This window comes from Manihot esculenta, chromosome 16 (genome assembly GCF_001659605.2).
Source record: "Manihot esculenta cultivar AM560-2 chromosome 16, M.esculenta_v8, whole genome shotgun sequence".
Classification (NCBI taxonomy): domain Eukaryota; kingdom Viridiplantae; phylum Streptophyta; class Magnoliopsida; order Malpighiales; family Euphorbiaceae; genus Manihot; species Manihot esculenta.
The window spans coordinates 4,085,858-4,106,691 of record NC_035176.2 but is presented as its reverse complement, the minus strand read 5'-3'; the positions used below and the strand labels follow the sequence as shown (position 1 = coordinate 4,106,691).

The 20,834-nt window shown below is 34.5% G+C and overlaps 1 protein-coding gene and 1 long non-coding RNA gene across 2 annotated transcripts; both read right to left on the bottom strand.

The window, feature by feature from the left end:
* Positions 1–230: 230 nt before the first annotated feature.
* Positions 231–698, bottom strand: LOC122722063. Its single transcript, XR_006348943.1, has 3 exons — positions 605–698; positions 381–473; positions 231–296 (listed from the first exon to the last, which is right to left on the bottom strand). It is a non-coding gene; the product is annotated as an uncharacterized LOC122722063 (long non-coding RNA).
* Positions 699–12,168: 11,470 nt separating this feature from the next.
* LOC110602099 lies at positions 12,169–14,939 on the bottom strand. The gene is made up of 3 exons (XM_043952069.1): positions 14,127–14,939; positions 12,559–14,015; positions 12,169–12,472 (listed from the first exon to the last, which is right to left on the bottom strand). The coding sequence occupies exons 1-3, from the start codon at positions 14,937–14,939 to the stop codon at positions 12,169–12,171; spliced, it is 2,574 nt and encodes an 857-aa protein (XP_043808004.1).
* Between the last annotated feature and the right edge of the window lie 5,895 nt (positions 14,940–20,834).

The following is a 20,834-nucleotide window of genomic DNA, read 5'->3' as shown; positions in this document are numbered from 1 at the left end:
CCGCTCACCCTACCATTGTGTTCTTCTCCCATAACTTCTTGAAAAACTTGTTCATTCAATTCAGATGAATCAATTGAAGCATCTTGACTTCTTTCACTTATTAGAGCACGAGCTTTTTCCTAAAAAATAATAATTTGAATAAGTAGAAGAATTTATAATTATTAAATACAAATTCTAAAATAAATTATACGTACAATCAGTTGTCTAACTTCATCATCAATATAAGTTCAATCCTTTCTCTTGTGAGTTTCTTCATAAAGAGTCAATCTATCAGGCACTTGTCCATTTTCATCAATCTATCAATCAAATGGTTCAATCTATTATAACAAAATATAAACAATAGTATATGCAATTTTAAAATTCACTCTAACTACTCATACCATTTCAAATTTTTTCCTTGCAAAGCTTTTTCTTCCACAAGTATGTGCATTTTTCTTCTTCTTTGCATTTGCTTTGTTAATCTCACTTAACTTCTGAAAAAAATATAAATTCACAATAGAAAAAAGAAACTTAATTCTAATAAGTAGACTTTAATATATATATATATATATATGTATATATATATATGTATATAAAAGAAGAAGACTAGCATCTAAGTATTTACCTGACTCTTCTCAGTGAACCATGAATTTACAAGGGTTGCCCATTGATCTTCCATAACACCCTCAGGTGCATTTTCTATGATTTCATCCTTTGTCTTTGATAGACCATAATTTTCTTGCTTCAAGTCACCTTTATAATCTCTCCATTTTTTGTTCAATGACTTTAAAATCCAATCATCGGTTGCCTGACTCGAAGGATATGAAAACCTTTGCTGAAAATAGATGTACACATGAAATAAATAATTATACAATAAAATTTTAACTTTAACATATATTAAAGTTGAATTTAGAAAAGTAATACCTTGACAATGTCCAACATCTTCTTTTTAAATGTAGAAAATGCTTTATCATTCCATTTTCTTATGGATATGGGTGCAAGTTGTCCATTTTTTGCAATAACTCCTAGAAAGGAAGTAAGGGCAGCAGCTTCTTTTGTCCAAGGAGTACCAAATTCGTCTACTCCGATGACGATCTTCTCATTTGTATCCATATTCCAAATGCTTTTCATCACAGTTCTTCTCGTTTTTTAAATCGATTACAATTTCCATCTTAATTAAAATTAAATCAATTAATTCTAAAAAAACTCATAATAACAATTAAATATCTGAAACAGAATACAGTACCCATGACAGCAGTAGAAAGCAGAGACATGGTCACTATTCATTTAATTTTAATAGATACAATTACCAATCATTTCCAAGTCGTCATTTTCATAAGCTTGTGTGTTGGGTCGGTCATTTGTTTGTTGATCGCCTTCCACTTGCTCCTAAGTTTCTGAACTAGTTCGCACTGTTCTCAAACCTAGAATACTTCTACTTCTTTGAGACATTGTCTATGCTATTAAGAAATCAAAAATATAAGTTTACATACAATATTCTGCATATAAATAACATACAAGTGAAAATAAAATCATGGTAATTTAAAAAAAAAATCCTTTAATAAATAATAAAATTTAAAATCTTGAATATAATTTACACATAAATAATATCTTCTTCCCCTACATCATCCCTGACCCACTGTGGGTTTCCCTCAAAACTTGTAAAATGACTAATGTCATTTATAATATCAGTAGAATCATCTACTTCTTCATCTTTGCCCATGTCATACAAGTCTCGAGGTGTAACCTTTATAACTATTGATAAGCGGTTGTCGAAGCCGTCAAAAATAAACCTATTAAACAATCAACAATAAACTTGTAGATAGTGGCAATAGGGTCGAACCAATAAACTTGTAAATTTTCTCTCTGAGGGTAGCAAACCTCCATAGAAGTACTCAATGAGAGATTGGTCAGAAATATCATGCCGAGGGCAGCTTGTGCACAACTTTTTGAACCTTTCCCAATACTCATACAAGCCTTCAGAGTGCTTTTGCTTTATGCCGCTTATTTCCCGACGGATGCCTATGGCTTTTGAGGTTGGAAAGAATTTTCTCAAGAATACTCTTACCATATCAGCCCATGATGTGATGGATCCGGGTGGCAAGTAGAATAGCCATTCTTTGGCATAGTCTTCAAGGGAAAAAGGGAAGGCTCTAAGCTTGATATCGTCTTCTGGAATGCCTTGGGGTCTCATGGTTGAGCACACAACGTGGAATGCCTTCAAATGCTTGTGAGGATCTTCATTTTCTAGGCCTCTGAATTTAGGAAGGAGATGAATCAGTCCTGTCCTTAGCTCGAATGGTGCTGTCAATAGGGGATATTCAATGCATAAGGGTGCTTGATCTCCTGTTGGTTCAGCTAACTCTCCGAGAGTTCTTTCCCGTGGCTGGGGTGCTTGGATGGGCACGTTTCCAGCTTGTATTTCAGCTTCTACATGGGCAGCAGGTGGTGCTGCCATTGCTGGATTTTCTGCCATAACCTGGAATCGGGTATCAGGTTCAAATGCAGTAGTGGTCGTAGGAGAGTCTGCTGGTGCAAAGATTTCTGCAGCAGGGGCAGATGTGACAGCAAGTGCTTCAGCTGGTGTAGAAGTAGGTGAATTTGCTGGTGCAGAAAAATCAGCAGGTGTAGCAACAGCTCTGTGAGATGGTGTTGCTGATGAAGATGCTTTTGAGGCTTGGTTCCTCAAATTTGCTTGCTTCCTTAAGTGCTTGGCAGTTTTTTCAATCTCAGGGTCGTAAAGAAGAGTGTCTTTACGGCCAGACCTGGTCATAAAGGGAAAATACGTTAGTTTAAATCAAATCCCCGGCAACGGCGCCAATTTTTGATAGGCGGTTGTCGAAGCCGTAAAAAATAAACCTATTATCAATCAACAATAAACTTGTAGATAGTGGCAATAGGGTCGAACCACAGGGAATTGACACCAAGTATCTTCCTAATAATGACTAAGGCAAGTAATAACAAGTAAGTAAAAGAGGGGGATTTGTTTTGATGTGTTAAAAGCTAAAAACAAAAGAGAACAATAATTTAAATAAGTGAGAATATCAATGGGAAAGAGATTCTAGCTGAAGTGTGAGCCTAATTCAGTTTGTTCAGAATTGATCATTGATTATTAAAGACTCCTATTTGATTTCAATAAATCAGTTTTGGTTGTGGAAGACGCTTCTTACAATCCAAATTCCTCCTTAGTTCTAGTTTGATTAGGAAACGTTCGCTAATCAAACACTGATCAACAAGTTGCCAAGGAACGTCCTTGGGGCATTTAGCATCGAACAACCGTTGATCACATTAAGACTTAGAGAAACCCAATTCTATCCTTGCCAACCGCGTGGTCAAGGCTAGGTTATGCAACTGATTATATTTATGTTCAAACAATTTAAGCAATTACGGACCTAAATCATTCAAACAATTTATCACTTAAGCAATTTAAAAGCAATGGGCCCTTATTGATTCTAAAAGCAAAGTAATAATTATGGAAAAGATCTGATTGCATAAATATTGAAACAAGCAAGAGTTCAACAATGGAGTATTAAACCTCCCAATTCATCACAAATCTGAATATTCTCAACTTCAACTAGAAAATAATGAATTTAGCCACTCATGGTGACTAAAATACAAAAATAAAGAAGAAAAGAAAGAAGGAAAGTTTCTGCTGTGTTGCTGGAGAATTTCCGAGAATGGCAGATGCTGAAAGAGATGCCTTTGCTGGTTTGGAGGTTGCTCTTTTATAGTTGGAGAATCTCATCCATCTAGGGTTTTGAAATCCCTTCTTGACTTGGTCTTTGATTCCTCTTTGGATGTGGATTTTAATTGTAAAAGGAATTCCTTAGGTGAGAAATTGTCTCGTGGCTCCTGGAATTATGTTGGTAGTGATTGAGTTAGATTTGGACTTCTGATAATTCGAATTTCTAATTTCTGCACTTTTCCCGCTCTGCTGTCAACTTCTGCTGTCAAGGTGATTTGGGCAGTTTCTGCGAGTGATTTGGGCAAATCACTTGCCCAATCTGCCCCAATCGCTTTCTGGGATTCAGTCCAGTTTCTGTCTCTGTCTCTGCGAGTGATTTGGCCAGTTTCTGCGAGTGATTTGGCCAAATCACTCCGACCCAATCACTTTTCCAGCTTTTTCTTCACTTTTTCTCTAACTTCCCAATTTCTTCCTTTTCTGTAAAAACATAACAAAAACACAAATTAAGCTAGAAAAATGTGTAAATAAACAGTAATAAATATAATAAAAATGTGGCTAAATTATGCTTGATCACAAAGCAACAATTATAGAAAGATCAAATTGCATAAATATTGAAAATAAATAGAAGTTTAACAATGGAGATTTAAATCTCCCAATTCATCACAAATCTGAATTTTCCAACTTCAACTAGAAAGGAAAGTGTTTAGCCACTCATGGTGGACAAAATCACAAAAGAAAAGAAAAGAAGAGATTGCTGCGTTTCTGGAGAGTTTCTGAAGCTGAGAGATGATCAGAAGATGCCTTTGCTGGTTTGGAGGCTCTCCTTTTATAGCTGAAGAATTCTATCTATCTAGGGTTTTGAAATCCCTTTTTGATTTGGTGTTTGACTCCTCTTTTGATGTTGAATTTAATTGCAATTGGAATTCCTTGGATGAGAAGCTCTTTCGTGGCTCTTGGTTTTATGTTGGTAGTGATTGGGTTGGATTTGGACATCTGAAAATTCAGATTTCTGTTTTCTGTCCAATTTCCCGCTCTGCTGTCAGTTTCTGCTGTCAAAGTGATTTGCCCGGTGATTTGACCAGTTTCTTCAAGTGATTGGGCAAATCACTGACCCAATCACTTTTCTGTGAGTCAGTCCAGTTTTCTGCTCTCTGTCTTCTGCGAGTGATTTGGCCAGTGTCTTCGAGTGTCTTGGGCAAATCACTACCCATATCACTTCTGCCTGTTGCCTCCAGGTTTCTGCTGTCAAAGTGATTTGCTCGATGATTTGAGTGTTATGGGCAAATCACTGACCCAATCACTTTTCTGTCAATTTTCTGCACTTTTTCTCCAATTTTTCAATTTCTTCCTTTTCTGTAAAAACAAGATAAAAACCATAAATTAAACTAAAAAATGTGTAAATAAGCAATAAAAAGGATAATAAAAATGCGGCTAATTTATGCTTGATCAAATACCCCCACACCTAGCTTTTTGCTTGTCCTCAAGCAACAAATAACTTAGTTAATCAAGTTCCTTTTTCCTTTGAGCCTAAGTACCACTTAATCAGCCCCCCCTAGACTCCTAAGCTGAAGTATCACAGTATAGAGTACATGCACCAAGGTCGTCCTCTCCTTTCCTTGTTTCCTTTCACCTACCATGGTCAAGAGAAAGGTTTTTGACTCAATCATGCTTATTCTTTTATGTTAGGTTTAGTGCAGCCCCTAGGAGTGACTTGCCCCTTTTCTTCTTTCTTCCTTTTTATTTTTATTTTTATTTTCAACAGCACTTATTCTTATCCTTGCCTGAAAAAGTCACTAACCTTTTTACGCGATTGTGTACATGGGTGATACACCCCCGGTTACTCAGTTAGTCACTTGTTCAAGTGGCTACTAGCTCTGTTCATAGTCTAGATGATCAAGCACAATTTAGCCACATTTTTATTATCTCTTTTATTGCTTATTTACACATTTTCTAGTTTAATTTATGGTTTTTATCTTGTTTTTACAGAAAAGGAAGAATCTGGAAAATGGGAGAAAAAGTGCAGAAAATTTGCAAAAGGATGATTTGCCCAGTGATTTGCCCAAAAATCTGCTCCAATCACTGCCCAGATCAAGCTAAAACAGATACCCAGAGGCAACAGACAGCAGTGACATGGGCAAGCGATTTGACCAAGACAATCGAGAATCACTGGCCAAATCACTCGCAGAGGCATAGAGGACTGACTCACAGAGAAGCGATTTGCCCAGTGATTTGCCCAAGAAACTGGTCAAATCGCCGGGCAAATCACTTTGATAGCAGAAAATTACAGCAGAGCGGGAAAATGGACAGCAAACAGAAATCCGAATTTTCAGAAGTCCAAATCCAATCCAATCACTACCAACACTTATCCAAGAGCCACGAAAGAACTTCTCATCCAAGGAAATCTAATTGCAATCAAATTCAACATCAAAAGAGGAGTCCAACATCAAATCAAAAAGGGATTTCAAAACCCTAGACAATTCTTCAGCTATAAAAGGGTAGTCTCAAAACCAGCAAGGGCATTATCATCTGATCAGCTATTGAGCTTCCTCTTCCTCACGCCAGAAATTCTGCAGCTCTTCTATTTTCTTTTCTTTTCCATCTTTTGTGTATTTAGTCCACCATGAGTGGCTAATTTCCTTATTTTCTAGTTGAAGTTGAGAATATTCAGATTTGTGATGAATTGGGAGGTTTAATACTCCATTGTTGAACTCTTGTTTGTTTCAATATTTATGCAATCTGATCTTTTTTATAAACATTACTTTGCTTTTAGAATCAATAAGGGCCCATTGCTTTTAAATTGCTTAAGTAATATTGTTTGAATGGTTTAGGTCCGTAATTGCTTAGATTGTTCAAATACACTTTTAATCAGTTTGTATAATCTAAACTTGACCACGCGGTTGGCAAGGATAGAATTGGGTTTCTCTAAGTCTTAATGCAATCAACAGTTGTTCGATGCTACAATGCCCCAAGGACGTTCCTTGGCAACTTGTTGATTAGTGTTTGATTAGCGAACGTTTCCTAATCAAACTAGAACTAAGGAGAAATTTGGATTGTGAGAAGCGTCTTCCACAACCAAAACTAATTTATTGAAATCAAATAGGAGTCTTTAATAATCAATGATCAATTCTGAACAAGCTGAATTAGACTCACACTTCAACTAGAATCTCTTTCTCATTGAAATTCTCATCTATTTAAATTATTGCTTTCTTTTGCTATTTAATCATCAAATCAAAACCCCCCTCTTTTAATTACTTGTTATTTACTTGACCTAGTCATTATTAGGAAAATCATTGGTGTCAATTCCCTGTGGTTCGACCCTATTGCCACTATCTACAAGTTTATTGTTGATTGTTTAATAGGTTTATTTTTGACGGCTTCGACAACCGCCTATCACTAGACCATCGAAACTTATTTGCTTGGAAAAGTCACTGACCTTTTTACGCGATTGTGTACATGGGTGATACACCCCCGGTTACTCAGTCAGTCACTTCTCCAAGTGGCTATTAGGCTCAGTTCATAGTCTTAAACCATTGGAACAAGTTTATGATTTGTGCTTTATGCTGGTTTTTTATGATAGTTTGGGCAAATCAGCTCATAAGGAGTTACACTAACTTTGTGTTTGCATGTATTTGTGTTTTTATTTCCCTTGACCTTAGCAAATTTGAGGATTCAATTCAAGAGAAAAACTCCCTAAGTGAAGGTAGCACACTATAATTGATTCAATTTAGGCTTAAAGGGGTGGAAAATCAATGGGGTCATGAGATAGAAAGCTTTTTTAACCTTGTTATCTATGCTGAGTAGAGCAAAAGCTAAGTCAAAATTCTGTGTGTGTGTGTGCAAAAAGTGAAAAAAATGTGTGAAAAAATTTTGGTGTGTGTTTATGGGGCAAAAAGATGCAAAAAGAAATAAAAAGAAAGCAAAAAGATAATGTAAACGGAAAAAATATAACCTAAACCTAACAGCAAATACCCCCACACCTATCCTAAACATTGTCCTCAATGTTTAAACATAAATATGAAAAAATTAATAAGGAGAAGGAAAGGGACTGCCTGGGATGTGGGTGATTTGAGCAGGTGATTTGGGCAAATCACTGGTCAAATCACTGTCGTGGCTGGTCTGTGGGCAGAAAATGTTGAACCAGCAGCTGCAACATGCTTTCCATGTGCTGCATCCTGTCTTGAGCCTCCACCGAATGGTCTTGAGGTGCCTTTTATGTCCTCCAAGGTCCACCCAATTGCTTTCTTGTGCTTCCTCAACAGATTAAGGAGCTTTTCCTCTTCTTATTGGCTGAGCTGGTTAGAAATAATTGCTGGAAGTGAATTTCCAGCTCCCAAGTAGGCATATTTGAGGTGGCTGGGCAATGGTTTCAGTTCTGGTGCAGTTGCTGTTTGTGCTGATTTCTGCTGTTTGCTGTCTGATTTGGGCTGTGATTTGGGCAGATTATCTGGTGATCTGGGCAAATCACTGTCTGTCAAGTCTATCTGCTCCAGTGATTTGGTCTGTGATTTGAGCAGATTATCTGGTGATCTGGGCAAATCACTGGGCAAATCACCCACATCCAGCAAGTTACAGCAGTCTGCTGTTTTTTCTGCTTCAGTGATGTTGCTGTCCACTTCTCCTTTCCTGCAAAGACCATCATAAAGTAAATTTTCTTGATCAAAATCAAAAATTTCTTGACTTAAATCATCAATAACATCAAGGCCATAAACAGGAGAAACATCATTGGGGAATTTCATGGCATCATAAATATTAAATTTGATAACTTCCCCTTCAAACTCCATAGTCAATGTGCCATCATGCACATCAATTTTAGTTCTTGCTGTACTTAAGAATGGTCTTCCAAGTAGGATATCAGAGGTGATTTTTCCCTTGTCTTCCTCCATGTCAATAACATAAAAATCTGCTGGAAAGACTAATTGGTCCACTTGCACCAACACATCTTCTAGTACTCCCTTGGGGTAGACAATAGATCGATCAGCCAATTGGATCATAATGCTGGTGCCCTTGAGTGTACCTGCATTCAACAAGTTAAAAATAGAAAGAGGCATGACATTTATTGAAGCTCCAAGGTCACACATGGCCTTCTTTATTCCTATGTTGCCTATTTTGCATGAAATGGCAAACATTCCTCTATCCTTGCATTTGGTGGGAAGTTTCCTTTGAATGACAGCTGAGACACACTCCCCCACACTTACCTTTTTATGTTCAGCAAGTTTCCTCCTATTGGTGCATAGCTCTTTGAGAAATTTAGCATACCTTGGTATTTGTTTGATAGCATCAAGTAGGGGTATGTTGATTTCCACTTTGCGAAGTGTCTCCAATATCTCTTTTTCCTCTTTCTCCTTTTGGGATCTTGCAAATCTCTTTGGGAAGGGAGGAGGTACCTTGAATTTCTCCATAAGTTGCTGTTTTTGCCTTTGACTGGATTCTGCCTGGTCTGTTGATTTGGGCAGATCACTCTCTGCCTTCTCTGGTGATTTGGGCAAATCACTGCTGGACAGCTCAATTTGCCCAGCGATCGGGTCAGTTTCTACTAGTGAATTGGGCAAATCACTGCCCTGATCACTTTCTGGCAGAATTTCTTCCATGGCCTGTTTTTGCAATTTTTCAACCCCATTGTCTTGCAACTCTTTTCCACTCCTCAATGTGATGGCACTAACATTTTGTCTTGGATTTATCTCAGTTTGGGAGGGTAGCTTCCCTTGAGACTCAAATTTGCTCATTGAAGTGGCCACTTGGCTCACTTGTTTCTCAAGACTTTGCACTGTATTTGCTAAATTCTTCACAATCTCTTCAAGAGGTGCATTGGGGTTCTGAGGTGCAGCTTGAGCTTGATTCCTTTGCTGGTAGCTTGGATATTGATTTCCCCTTGCATAGTTGAAATTTGGATGGTCCCTCCAACCTGGATTATATTGCAGATCTCTTTGGTAGTCATGGTAGTGGTCTGTCCTAGCATAGCCATAGTTCAGATTGTCTCCCCAACCTGTATTGTATGTGTCAAGGTAGGGATTATGTCTTGGCTGTCCATAGAATCCTTCAAATGCATGTGCTTGTTGAAGTTGTTGAACTTGTCGAGCTTGACTATAATTTCTCACAATAGAGGTTAGTTCAAAAATTTGAAAAGAGAGAAAAGACATACTTACCGTAGCCATGCTTGTAAGGTCTTGGCAGTGTGTTCAATTTCTGGATCGTAAAGAAGAACTTCTTTACGATCAGCCCTGATCATAAAAGGAAAATACATTAGTTTAAATCAATTCCCCGGCAACGGCGCCAATTTTTGATAAGCGGTTGTCGAAGCCGTCAAAAATAAACCTATTAAACAATCAACAATAAACTTGTAGATAGTGGCAATAGGGTCGAACCACAGGGAATTGACACCAATGATTTTCCTAATAATGACTAGGTCAAGTAAATAACAAGTAATTAAAAGAGGGGGGTTTTGAGTTGATGGATTAACACTAAATAACAAAAGAAAGCAATAATTTAAAGATGAGTAAATCAATAAGAGAAAAGCTTCTAGTTGAAGTATGGATCTATTTTAGATTGTTTAGAATTGATCATTGATTCTTTAATACTCCTATTTATCTCAATAAATTAGTTTAGGATGTGGAAGACGCTTCTCACAATCCAAATTCTTCCTTAGTTCTAGTTTGATTAGGAAACGTTCGCTAATCAAACACTAGTTAACAAGTTGCCAAGGAACGTCCTTGGGGCCTTTGGCATCGAACAACTGTTAACTGCATTAAGACTTAGAGAAACCTAATTCTAACCTTGCCAACCGCGTAGTCAAGTTTAGATCATGCAACTTGATTAAATTTGTGTTCAAATAATATAAGCAATTACGGACTTAAATTATTCAAACAATTGTTACTCAAGCAATTAAAAGCAATAGGCCTAAATTGATTCTAAAAGCAAAGCAACAATTATAGAAAGATCAAATTGCATAAATATTGAAAATAAATAGAAGTTTAACAATGGAGATTTAAATCTCCCAATTCATCACAAATCTGAATTTTCCAACTTCAACTAGAAAGGAAAGTGTTTAGCCACTCATGGTGGACAAAATCACAAAAGAAAAGAAAGAAGAGATTGCTGCGTTTCTGGAGAGTTTCTGAAGCTGAGAGATGATCAGAAGATGCCTTTGCTGGTTTGGAGGCTCTCCTTTTATAGCTGAAGAATTCTATCTATCTAGGGTTTTGAAATCCCTTTTTGATTTGGTGTTTGACTCCTCTTTTGATGTTGAATTTAATTGCAATTGGAATTCCTTGGATGAGAAGCTCTTTCGTGGCTCTTGATTTTATGTTGGTAGTGATTGGGTTGGATTTGGACATCTGAAAATTCAGATTTCTGTTTTCTGCCCAATTTCCCGCTCTGCTGTCAGTTTCTGCTGTCAAAGTGATTTGCCCGGTGATTTGACCAGTTTCTTCAAGTGATTGGGCAAATCACTGACCCAATCACTTTTCTGTGAGTCAGTCCAGTTTTCTGCTCTCTGTCTTCTGCGAGTGATTTGGCCAGTGTCTTCGAGTGTCTTGGGCAAATCACTGCCCATATCACTTCTGCCTGTTGCCTCCAGGTTTCTGCTGTCAAAGTGATTTGCCCGGTGATTTGAGTGTTTTGGGCAAATCACTGACCCAATCACTTTTCTGTCAATTTTCTGCACTTTTTCTCCAATTTTCCAATTTCTTCCTTTTCTGTAAAAACAAGATAAAAACCATAAATTAAACTAAAAAATGTGTAAATAAGCAATAAAAAGGATAATAAAAATGCGGCTAATTTATGCTTGATCAACTATATGCCAATTAGGACTATTAGGATCCTGCACATAAAATACTTGTTGAACTTGGAAAGAGAATACATAAGGATCATCATTTGCCTTCTCGCCAGTATGGATCAAGCGAGAGAAATTTACAAGGGTGAATCCAAATTCATCACACTTAATTCCAGCAGGATGATGAATATCATACCAATCACACCTAAATAAAACCACCTTAAAATTATCAAAATAATTTAACTCAATAATATCAGTTAATCTCCCAAAATATTCCAACCCTCCAGTTTCTGGTGTGTTAACAACCCCACTTTTTTGTGTCAATTGTTGATCCTCTCGTGATAAAGTATGGAATCTAATTCCATTAATTATATAGCCAGAGAATCTCCTGACAACATTATTAGGACCTCTACCAATGCTCAAAATATCATCTGCGATGGATGAATCAGAATTTGCCAAAACCTAAATATAAGATATAATATATTAATATAAAAGAAATTAAATAATTTTCATAACATGATAAAGCAAGCAAATTAGTCTTACCCTATTTCGAAACCAATCATGAAACTTTTCATTCAGTAGTTTATATATAGCACTATTGTCAAGACGTGTACCTCGTCTACGTCTTCTTTTTTCAAAATCAATAAACTCTCTACATTCAATAAAAAAATTAATGAAATATTTATCTATTTAAAATGTTAAATAACTAAATATATCAAGAGATGTGTGAATATACTTACTGACGAAATGGCTCTATTGCATCAGAATGGCGTAACACATAACGATGTGCTTGTATCAATGATAAATCATCTAAAATGACATTCTCACCTTTTCCTATTGGTTTACCTAAACTAGAAAACAAGTATCTAACATTTTCATTTGGTGGATCGGGGTTTCTTAAGGGACGATTGAATCTAGACTCAACCCCTTGAAGATACCTTGAACAAAATGTTAAACACTCTTCAGCTACATATCCTTCAGCAATCGATCCCTCAGGTTGGGCTTTATTACGTACCATTGATTTTAAAATTACAAATGACCTATAATCAAATGAAAAATTATAATTGTGCAAACATTGAGAAAGAAATTAATAAAAATGAAATATAAACATAATGTATGTAAGTACCTTTCTAAGGGATACATCCATCTGTATTGCACTGGACCACCCATTCTAGCTTCTTCCACCAAATGAATCATTAAATGAGGTATGATAGTAAAGAATGATGGAAGAAAAGTTTTCTCCAACTTGCAAAGTGTCAGTATGATTTGATTTTGAATTTTATCAAGATTTTTACTATCTATCACCTTCGAACATATTGATCTGAAGAAAGAAGCTACTTCGATGACAATTGAAATAACTTCTTTTGATGGACTACATGATTTTAATGCCACTGGAAGCAAGTATTTAATCAAAATATGGCAATCATGACTTTTAAGATTCACAACTTTATTCTCGTTCATTCTAACACACCTTGAAATATTGGAAGCATAACCATCAGGCATTTTAACATTTTGTAAAACACCACATAGGATATTTTTCTCTCTTTTTGTTAATGTAAAAGAGGCTGGAGGCAATCTATGTTTACCATTTGGACAATTTTGGGCATGCAATTCACTCCTAATGCCCAATTCCTCCAAATCAAGGCGAGCATTCAAGTTGTCTTTTGATTTACCAGCCACATTCAAGAAAGTGTCTAGAAAATTATCACACACATTCTTCTCAATGTGCATAACATCTAGATTGTGGCGTAGCAAGTTATGTTGCCAATATGGTAATTCAAAAAAAATGCTTCTCTTCTTCCACCCTATTAATGAATCATCATTTCCTTCATTAGACCTTTTCTTCCTCTTTTTCATTTTTGATTGCTTGCCATATGTATGTTGAATTCTATCTAATTGATTCAACACATCACTACCATTCGCTCTTATAGGAGCTACCCGTAACTCTTCAGTGGCATCAAAAAATTCAGCTTGTTTACGAAATATATGATCCTCGGGTAGCCACCTACGATGACCCATGTAACATTGTTTCTTGCTATTATTTAGCCATATTGAACTAGTGGACGAAGCACAACAAGGACATGCAAATTTTCCTTTAGTGCTCCAACCAGACAACATTGCTAAGGCAGGCAAATCATTTAATGTCCACATCAAAGCAGCACGCAAAGAAAACCTTTCTTTCTTAAAAGAATCAAAAGTTGAGACACCACTCCATAATTCTTTTAATTCAGAAATCAAAGGCTGTAAATAAATATCAATATCATTCCCAGGACTGTTTTTTCCTGGAATAATCATTGATAAGATAAATGAAGATTGTTTCATGTAAATCCATGGTGGAGTGTTGTAAGGAATTAGTACAACCGGCCATGTGCTATGACTAGTGGACATTATTCCAAAAGGACTAAAACCATCACTACACAAACCAAGCCTCACATTACGTGGCTCCGAAGAGAAATCAGGATAACGAGCATCAAAAGCCTTCCAAGCTTCTCCATCTGCAGGATGCCTTAATAATCCATCCTTATTACGTCCATCTTCATGCCACCTCATTTCCTTAGCGGTTTCAGCAGAAGCATATATCCGCTGTAGTCTTGGAATTAATGGAAAGTAACGCAATACTTTAACCGGCTTTTTATTTGTTTTATTACTCTCATTATTCCCTTTATTTATTTTCCATCGTGAAGATCCACAAACTTTACAAGATTCCTCATCCTTATTCTCACCCCAAAATAACATACAATCATGTTCACAAGAGTGGATTTTCTCGTAATTTAAACCTAATGCTTGAATTATTTTTTTGGATTCATAAACAGATTTGGATAAAGTTGTTCCATCAGGAAATGCATCTATTAGTAACTCAAGAAGCATACCAAATGATTTTCCTGTCCATCCATTCAAGCATTTTAGGTGGTATAAATGAATCAGAAATGAAAGTTTAGAAAAGTTCTTACACCCTGGATATAACTCTACATCCACTTCTTTTAAAAATTTATGAATATCACTAGTTTCTCTATTTGATGTTTCATCTAATTGCTCATTACCAATTGGATTATTTTGGGGCTCCTCAATGCCATCTCCTAAGCTAGTTTTTATGACATTTGCGTCCATTAGCGTGTCATTAATAGATGGAAGATTATCACGCAAGGCATCCTGCAATAACTCTACCATATTATCGCGTAACCTAGGAGGATTTAAGGTATGAGGACTGGGAACATGTTCAATTTCATTTCTATGGGAAATATCTAAAGGACAAGATGTATCACCCATATTAGAAGGTAACTCCTCCCCATGTAATATCCAAGTAGTGTATCCCCTCATAAAACCATCACAAATTAAGTGCTCTCTAACAATTTCAAGAGTTTGTTGTGAACAATTAACACACCGAATACATGGACACATTATTTTTCCATTACTAAAAGCATTACGCATGGCAAATTGAAGAAAATCTCGAACCCCATCCTTATAAGCAGTAGTAAATCTAGGCTGATTTAACCAACTCTTATCCATTTGTAATATTTTTTTTGTCAAAAATGACAATACCTAAATAAAAATTCAGAATCACATAATTAATTTTCATTAAAGTGTACGAAGCAAAAAAAATAATGTATTACTACATTTCATTTAACAAATGTAAATTTATAAACAAAGGACAAAGAATTAAATTTATTATTTTTTAATTTAATATTATTTTTTATTAATTTAAACCTAATGCTTGAATTATTTTATTGGGCTTTATAGTCTTTTTTTAGTTTAATATTATCTTTCAATAATTGAATTTGTAGTATTAAAACTCTATGAATAATAGTAGTAAATAAATTACAATAAAAAATGAAAACATGTGTGAACTAGCATACTACAACTGCCTTAGTTGGATTGTTTTACCTATTATTAATTTATTATTATTTTAAAAAACATACTTTATAACACGTGAACTTTATGTAAGCCACACTTTTAATTTAAAAATACATTAAGCAATAAAAAACAAACACATAATTAAGCTCTAATTACTCCAAAAGCTATCATTGCCTAGATATGTTAGAAAAGAAGGGAAAGTTAAGCTTAATACAATCTAATGCAACCTGTAAACTGATAAACCTCTAAAAAGACATTGCATGTTGAAACAAAGATAAGGTTCTGCATCTGTAAGCTACTGCAGCACATCTGATATAATTTTATTATTATTATTATTATTATTTTACATACAAAAAGATTTTATTAAATAAAGGGACGTACAACTTAAAGTTGCTTAAGAGAAAAAGCAACCACAGAACTACAAGTTTTCAACAAAACAAGAAAAACAGAGTAATGCAAAGCATGAGTTCAAGCTGTTTCTAAGTAGACCTTTAGTTACATGTTAATAATGGAAACGAAAACCAATATGATATTAAAGGACTAAGTGTTGGGAATTTAATTATGAGGAGCTCCAAATACTTGATCTTAATTGAATCAACTAGTTTGTCATTTTGGATGAGCTTCTCCTTAAAGATCTGATATATTTTTATTGATATCCTTACTAAACTAGTCATTAGGTGATGAGAAGTACAAGAAACAGACTATGGGTGTACATAATTGGTTTGAACCCGACAAAATCAATCCCCATGTTTTTGTACTTTATTAATTATACTTTTTAATTTAAATGCTATAATTTTGTTGTGTTCTTAGCTATAGTAAATTTTAGTTTTTGTATATACAACTAAAAAGTAGAGAACACATTTGTTCACACCTATTTTTCAACACCGATAAAGCAAACCAACAAATCTCATAAAATCAAATTAAATTCTAAGCAAAAACATAAAACAAAATCAGATACCAAGTAACAAACATGCGAAAGATTATAAATAAAATTGAGAGAATTACCGTCAAAATATAGAAGCAAAAGGTGAAACTCAAACTTAATTTTGGTTGATCAGTTCCGAAATTGTACTCGACGCCAAAAATTTTAGGGATTCTAAAGCCAAAACTTGAACATAAGATAAAGGCAAAGGCATCAAAATCAATAATTAACTCAATAATCTAAAAATAAAACCATAAAACCTAACTCACAGATAAAAAGATTGGAGAATCTAGAAGCACAAATACCTTTATAGCTTAAGCAATGGACGTGGATTTATAGTGATGATTTCTGCGTTAGGTTAGATGGAAGAATTTGAAGCAGATAATGAAAGTAAGATAAGTGGTGAATGAGGGTCGGCTTTTAGTGGTGGTTGAAGAAGACTCTCTTGCTCGTGGTGAATTACAGAGACGTTCGATGGTGGTGGCAGTTCAATCGGTTTCAATTTTGTGTTAAGGGTTTATTTTGCTTTTTCAGTTCAAGGGTTTTTCACTCAAAATAATATTATTTTATTCAGTAATATTAATTATTAGAGCTGAAAAAAAAAGTACCGCGAAAACTCATCACTTTTTTTTGACATAGCGCGAAAACTCATCCCGCCAAGCCAAAAAAAAAAAAAGAAAATTATAGACCGCCGTCTGGCATAATTTTTTGGCCGTTATCTAGCGGCGGTTATAGTGTACGCTGCTACCTAATGCTACTAATAGGTATCAAGAAGTTTATAGAGATGCTCCTTAAAACCACCGCTACTTGAACGCCGGTATAGACCCTTTTTTTTGTAGTGGTGGCGGATCTCATGTTGTTAAAGAATTTTTGGTTGCTATTAAAGAATTTTTGGTTGCTATTAAAGAATTTTTGGTTGCTATTATTTTTTTCAGATGCCTCGAAGAGCAGTATCATCTAAAGGTAGAGGACATAGTCAGCAGCTCTCTATAAATGAAACAGATGAGGCAGTACAGGTGCAAGAAGAAACACTGGATCACACTCCACAAGCATTACAGGGGCAAGCAAAAGCATCTTCATCATCATCAGTTCGAACTAGAGGTCCGAACTTGGGACATCCTATCCCATCAAACCCGTCTGATCGACAATTGATTAGATTTAAAGGAAATGTGTAAGTCATATACAACTTTTTGCTATTGATTTAATATGTATTATTACTTACAACTACTCATTATATATAAAAATATTGTAGTTTTTTAGATTCCACAGTTACTAGATCAATCACTAATGACACTAAGATGCGCTACACTGCTCCATGGAAAATTTGATCAGAAATACCTTTAAAGACAAAAGACGAGCTCTTCGGACTTTTTCGGGTAAATACAACTTATATTCTAAAATTTCTAATATGCATTTTAAGTTTATTAAATTTACATAACACTGATTATTATTTGTAGAGTCGATATATATGGGATGAGAGTGAAGAAAATATGGTTCGAATTGCTTGGAAAAAAGTAGGTAAAGAAAGACTGCGAGACATTCTTAATAGAGTTAGGAGCGAATTGTTGCGCAAGCACAAGAAGACAGATGTTGCTTATCTATACAATTTAGGACCAGATTGGATGGAGGCAGAGATATGGAATGAACTTGTTGCATATTGGAGTACACCAGAGTGGAGAAAGAAATTAGAAGCTGGTAAAGCAAATAGAAACATAGAAAAAGATGGGACTATTACGAAACACTCTGGTGGTTCAATAAAATTGGAGGTTCATGAGAATAGACTGGTATAACTCTTTTGTTTCTTACTTTTATTTATACAATTATGTTTTTATATAGATGGTTAGAAATTATTTGTGCATCTTATGTTGTGTGATTATTTCTTTTTTGTAGGCAAAGAAGTTAGGTAGGCAACCAACTCAACTTGAACTATTTCGTGCCACTCACACAAAAAAGGGGAGTCAAGGTGTTTTCATTGATGGAAAATCACGACGAGTTGATGTAAGTTACTTTTTGCTTATTTATTGTTATCACATTATTCTTCTATTTGTTATGTTATCATTAGTTGTGTATGGTTAATGAAATATTTATTATGTTTTCTTTTTTTACTTAGGGAGCTTATTTGAGTGCCATTGCTGAGAATGTGAATGACAATTGTGAGAGTCAGTCTACTTTTGATTTGAATAAGTGGATTGAAATTTCTGGAAGTAGTAAAGGGAGGGTTTATGGTTTTGGATCTTCTGATATTGCAAAATCAGGAACTTCAACTACCTCTTTCTCATGTACATCAGCTCATCCTGGAGGACATTCTCAAACTATGTTTTCTTTAGAGGAGGTTGAACAAATATTAGAGCAAAATCAGATCAAAATGAAAGAAGACATGGAGCAAATGCGAGTGCAGATTGAAAAACAAATAAAAGATCAGATGAAATCATTGAAGAACAAAAAAAGATCTTCACCGCATAATACAACTACAGCTTCTACTTTCATATCAGATGGTTCAACAAATTCATAGATTAGTTTTAAATTTTATGAACATTGTTAAGTATTATAGATTTATTTTAAGTTTTATGACCATTGTTAAGGATTATGAATTTATTTTAAATTTTATGAACATTGTTAAATATTATGGATTTATTTTAAATTTTATGAATATTGTTAAGTATTATGAACATTAATTATAATTATTATGAATGATATTTGATTCATATTAAATATGATTATTAATTATAAATTATTTGATTATACAGAGAATATCTAAATAAAAGCAGTAAATTATTTTTTGTGATCGAATTAGGGATGAATTTGTTAGGATATTTGTTAAAATGTGTTAATATTAGCGACGGATTTCCGACGGAACTTTTTCATTGCTAATTATTTCCGACGGATTAGTGACGGATTATGCATCACGTGAATTAGGAACTTCCGACGGATTTAGCGACGAACTAGTTCGTCGCAAAAATTTCCGACGAAATTATCCGTCGGAAAAGCCGTCGCAAATTTATCCAACGGAGTTCAGATCTGTCAGAAATCCGTCGCTACTCTTTCCGACGGAATTTTGATCCGTCGGAAAAAATTAGCGACATGACTTTAAGCGACGGATTTGAGTCCGTCGGAAATCCGTCGCTGAAAGCTTTAGCGACGGATTTTTGACTTTCAGCGACGAAACAATCCGTCGCTGATAGTCTTTTTTGTAGTGATTGCAATTATATTCCAGTTTAAAACTTGAATTGAAGAGAGTATGTTTTGCTAACATGACAATATGATTGTAGATTATTTTATTATACTCATATATCACATAAATAAATAATATCAGTATAAAAAATCTAAATCTTTAAAAATTTTGAAAGTTTGAGACAATAACATATTTGTGATGCCCTTAAATATTTTAGGCTGCACGCGTAGTATACTGATATATTCAACCAGTCTATAATCTTGGCCGACAGGCTTAGCTAATTTTTGAAATTTCATGGTGATAGGATAGATCGTTACAATTGTTGGTCTTTAATGAAAAAATTCCTAGCAACAGTGAGTCATCAGTTCACGTTGACTACGTCCCTACTCTTAGTACATACCGTCTATCGCTCCTATTGATTGAATGGAGTACTTGTTCAGATCGTGCTCAAAATTTCTACATTTATTTTTCTTCATCCCCTTCTGTCTTGGTGCAATAAGCTATAATTTTAACTTCTTTATATGGGCAATTATTTGCCACTAGTTTCAACAAAAATTACAGCAAGTCTCATATTTATTGATTTCTTACTTTTTAAATATCTTTTCAGGTATCCATCATAATAAATTTCAATATATTCGTTATAAGAAACCATGTTAATGTAATAAAAAATAGAAATTATAGTCTTATTGTTTACAGTGCTATTAATATTATGTTATTACTTAATAGTATAAATCAGCACTTGAAGGTATAAGTACAAATATTGTATTAAGAGTATAAATAATTAAAACACAAAAAATTAAGAGAACCAGAACTAAAAAATAGAAAGAAGTCATGTTGTAGTTTCTTATACTAAACAAATAGGAATAAAGTATAATAAAAGGATTTTAGAAATTTAGTGGTGAAAGAGGATAAATTTAAGAATTTTGAGTTGAATTATATTAATTTTTAAAGTTTTGGATTAAATTACAAAATAGTTAAAAAATTTGGACTTTTTATATCAATAGCATTTATCTTCGTTACATATAAATATAATAAAATAATTCATATCACGTCAGTAAGATACGCTCTCTCCATTCAAGTTTTAGTTTAAATATAATTATAATAAAATTTATAATTTTAGATAATTTTATCAATTTTCAAAATCCTGAATTAAATTGTAAAATAGCTAAAAATTTTGAATTTTTTTACGTAAGTAGCCATTTTACAAAAGTTAAGTTTCTTTTCCATGAAGTTTCTAAATTAAATCAGAGTCTAAAATCAATGAAGGAAGGTTGAAAAGAATGATTATCCAGGGCTTGAGACCGGAGTTCAATCCTATCGTTACTGCAATATGTCGTTAGGCAACCTAACCAACCTTATTGGAATTAGAGAATTTATTAGTTGCATAGAAATTCTGAAGAAGCATAACTTAGGGGCTTCCTTGAAAAAGGAAGAAGAAGCTTTATTTAGCAAAAGA